This window comes from Nicotiana tomentosiformis, chromosome 3 (assembly GCF_000390325.3).
Source record: "Nicotiana tomentosiformis chromosome 3, ASM39032v3, whole genome shotgun sequence".
In the NCBI taxonomy this organism is placed as follows: Eukaryota; Viridiplantae; Streptophyta; class Magnoliopsida; order Solanales; family Solanaceae; genus Nicotiana; species Nicotiana tomentosiformis.
The window spans coordinates 54,231,812-54,236,043 of NC_090814.1; the positions used below are offsets into that span (position 1 = coordinate 54,231,812).

Here is a 4,232-nt window from a genome sequence, read left to right on the forward strand (position 1 = left end):
CTTGTTTGAAATTATCTTACTTTAGATATTAATTAAACTTTTTTTAAAAAAAGTAGGTACATATATAAAATTAGTACTTCTATTTTTTATTGTCTCCTTTTTGCTCTCACCTATAACAGAATGGAAAATGAATAATTTCAAAATCCAAAGAATACGAGGACGGAGAAACCAATAAGTAATGGCACATGAAATGCAAGAGCAGGATTTCAAAATTTACCAACATTTTAATTAGAAAACCTTAAAGACAAGCAAAATGAAAAATAAGTATTACAAGAAAGTCAAAGTCAATAATTTTAGGATATTACAAACTTTAAATGAAAATATCTTAAAATGAATCTTCCAAATCTCTGCCTGTTCCTCCACTATCCTCCAAATTCCAATTCTTACCAAGAAAAATAAAAGTAATAAATTATAGTAGTGCCTCATTGACCAAAAAAAGTAAAGAAGAAAAATAGGAAGAATCTATTTACATTTAAATCCAAACCCCTTTCACCTGCCCACAACCTCCAACTCATCTCCTTCCAAAAAATGGCAGCCACTTTCCGACGCATTTTCACGGCAGCCCTGCTGCTGCTAATGTGCGCCGCCGCCCCTGCACTTTCTGCTCGCCGCTGTGCCGATTGTGGCTCTTCTCCTGTCCCTTATCCTCTTAGTACTGGCCCCGATTGTGGTGACCAATCTTACAAGATACGTTGCACTTCTACCCAACTCTTGTTTGATACTCTCAACAATTCTTATCCCATCACTTCCATTTCCCCTGAGACCCAAAGACTCACCATTCAACCCTCACCGTTCTTGCCCAACACCTGCATCACACAGGATATTTCCACTATTGGGGTTCAGCTGAATTCCTCTCTCCCTTTTAACATCACCAGCAGCAACACCATCGTTTTCCTCAACTGTTCCGAAACTTTGCTGAGGTCACCCCTGAATTGCTCCTCGGCGAGCTTGTGCCACGCTTACGTGAATGGGAGTAGTTCGGGTAATGGTGGAGCGGTTGACGCGTGCCGGAATGCGCCGATTTGCTGTACGTTCAGGGCGGGTGGATCGTCCACGTCGTACATGATTCGGGTCAGGGAATCTGGTTGTCGGGCTTACCGGAGCTTCGTGAACTTGGATTCGTTGTTGCCCGTGAGTAGATGGCCGCAGCCAGGGTTGGAATTGCAGTGGGTTTCGCCGCCGGAGCCAGTTTGTGCGGCTCAGTCCGACTGTGATTCTGACTCGACTTGTACGCCCGACCCGAATTCAAATGGAGGTATCAGCAGATGTTTCTGCCACTCCAGGTTTCATTGGGACCCAATTGCCGCGTTATGCGCCCAAGGTAATTAGTGCTTATTATCAATAAAAAATAAATTTATTATCTGAATCTGAGGTTCCATTTAGGTGTCACTGTTTTTAACTATTTCTGACTTCTATGATAAGCAGATGTGACATGCGAAGATTCTGATGGTTGTGGTAGCGACCACACTGCACTTATAGCAGGTATTATATATTTGGGCACACGATCTTTAATTAACCTTTTTCTGATTCTTAATTACATGTAAATATGATCAGATTACTCTGTTTTTGAGACTTTAAATAGCTTATCATAACTGAAAGTTTATTCATTTATCTACCTATTGACATTAGACATTAGTGAGAAAGTGTATGTGCGAATGACATTCATCTATTAATTTGGTGTAAGCTTTTGAGTTTTAATGTATATATGTTGACAGTAAAAGATTTTTACACTATCAAGTCTCTTTTACTTGTTGTAGCAAGTAATAAGCTTTATTTTCAAAATTATAAATCCTACCTGTAATGGAAGTTACCCTTAGATATCTTTTAGGTAACGTGATAGTGTAAAAATAAGTTAAGCTCTAAGGTTTTTACCATTGACACGGTTCATGTCATTTTTTTTCAACTTGGTTGATCAATATTGTTTTTGGTGTTAAATATTTGCTAAAAATACTAGTATCCCCACCTTTAATGTTTATTGGATTTGCAGGTTTGACATCAGGTCTGGGTGTGGCAGTGATTGCTGCTGTAATTGCAGTTTTTGTGTACAGACGTCACAAGCGAATTAAGGATGCCCAAGATCGGCTAGCTCGCGAACGGGAAGATATTCTTAGCTCTGGGGGTGTAAAAAATGCCAAGTTGTTTACAGGCAAAGAAATCAGGAAAGCAACAAACAATTTCTCCAGGGATCGCCTTCTTGGTGCAGGTGGTTATGGTGAAGTTTACAAAGGTGTACTTGATGATGGTACGGATGTTGCCGTAAAGTGTGCCAAGCTGGGGAATACTAAAGGCACTGATCAAGTTCTCAATGAGGTTAGAATACTTTGTCAGGTTAACCACAAGTGCCTCTTGCGCATTTTAGGCTGTTGTGTTGAGCTTGAACAGCCATTGCTGGTTTACGAGTATGTTCCCAATGGAACTCTCAGTGATCATTTGCAAGGTCCAAATCGTAAACTTCTTACATGGGATTGCAGGCTCAGCGTCGCCCACGCAACTGCAGAGGGACTTGCTTACCTGCACTTCTCTGCAGTTCCTCCCATTTACCATCGCGATGTCAAGTCTAGCAACATTTTGCTCGACGAAAGGTTGAATGCTAAGGTCTCAGACTTTGGCCTTTCACGGTTGGCGCATGCAGACTTGAGTCATGTCTCCACCTGTGCTCAGGGTACCCTTGGTTATCTCGATCCTGAGTATTACAGGAACTATCAATTGACAGACAAGAGCGATGTGTACAGTTTTGGGGTTGTTTTGTTGGAACTCCTGACATCTCAAAAAGCAATAGACTTTGATCGAGCGCAGGATGATGTGAACTTAGCTGTATACGTGCAAAGGTTGGTAGAGGAAGAGAGAATAATGGATGCTGTTGATCCTGCGTTGAAGGAGGGAGCGAGCAGCTTGCAGTTGGAGACGATGAAGGCACTTGGTTTTCTGGCTGTGAGTTGCTTAGAGGAAAGAAGACAAAACAGGCCTTCCATGAAAGAAGTAGCAGAGGAGATTGAATACATTATCAGTATTGCTACTGCAAAAGCGTGAACAAAATCAGTATTTACTAGTAGTAGAAAGCGCGTGCAGTTCTTGTGTGTATTTTAGGTTGGGAGTTAAAAACCAGAAAAAGAACAAGAAATAAAGACCTTGTGTTTACCATATTTGATCTGAATATTTGTTGTTGTAAGCTTGTTGTAAATACAACTGGAGAATGAGTAGTTTATACATATCAGAATTGTCTTTAAACTTCTGTGTTTTCCAAAATTTTGTTCACTATTCGAAAAACTCTCCTACTGAAGGCTTATATAAGAATGAGAAGGCAAAATAAGCATTACAAAATTAACAAATCCATAACTTCTGAACCCACCAGTCTTCTGGTCTACAGTATCGCTTTGACGTCTCCTACAGAACATCATCAATTTCATTTTCATCAGGTAAAGAGCTTCACAAAAAGTTGGTACTTCCCTTTTTTTGAGAAATCACGTTTAGTAATCTGATATTTGAGGAATGTGACAATTTGCCACAATGCCAACATGGACATATAATAAGAGGAGAGTTTCAACATTTTCATTAGAAGCTTAAGAAACAGTAAATTAGGCATAACATTGACTAGTGGTAAGTGGTAAGTTGCTATACCTTTAGAAATAATCAACAATGAGATAGGGACTTAGCATATATTTAGGTGGTGCATTTAGGATATGTGCAGGTCTATAAGGAGGAAATACAGACACAAGTAAGAGAAACTTGAAGCTCCATTAATGCTAGAAAATAAGGTCTTTGAGTCGTTTTTTTTTTTTTTTTTCTTTGTAAGAGGAAACTCGCAACCGCTACAACCTCTTCCACAACCTCTGTGTTCACTCTGTGGTGAGCACTTTGTGCGCATTGGGTAAACCTCCCCCTCTGTAATAGCCTGCAAACCACACAGGGGATGTAAACCGCAATAGGCAAGTGCTGTGCGACATGCTCAACCCAGAAGGCATTGAGGGGGGAATCGATCTCAGGTCATCTGTATGAATAACCACCCTCCAAACCAACTGGGCAACCCCAAAGGGTTTTGAGTCGTGTTTTAATGCCCAACTTATATAACATAATAATAGTAATCCGATTCCTAAAAAATGATAAGGACCTAAATTCCAAACGCAATCAAATTACCAAAACATACAGAAATTGATTATGTGCTATGTATCGAATTCCCCTTTATCCATACCCCATTTATGGGATTACACTGGGTTTGTTGATGTTGTTGTGGT

At 40.0% G+C, this 4,232-nt stretch overlaps 1 protein-coding gene across 1 annotated transcript; it reads left to right on the forward strand.

Annotated features, from left to right (window-relative positions):
- The first annotated feature begins 433 nt into the window (after positions 1-433).
- LOC104090761 (wall-associated receptor kinase-like 20) lies at positions 434-3,228 on the forward strand. The gene is made up of 3 exons (XM_009595934.4): positions 434-1,321; positions 1,426-1,482; positions 1,988-3,228. The coding sequence occupies exons 1-3, from the start codon at positions 529-531 to the stop codon at positions 3,028-3,030; spliced, it is 1,893 nt and encodes a 630-aa protein (XP_009594229.1). The 5' UTR covers positions 434-528; the 3' UTR covers positions 3,031-3,228.
- Positions 3,229-4,232: the final 1,004 nt, after the last annotated feature.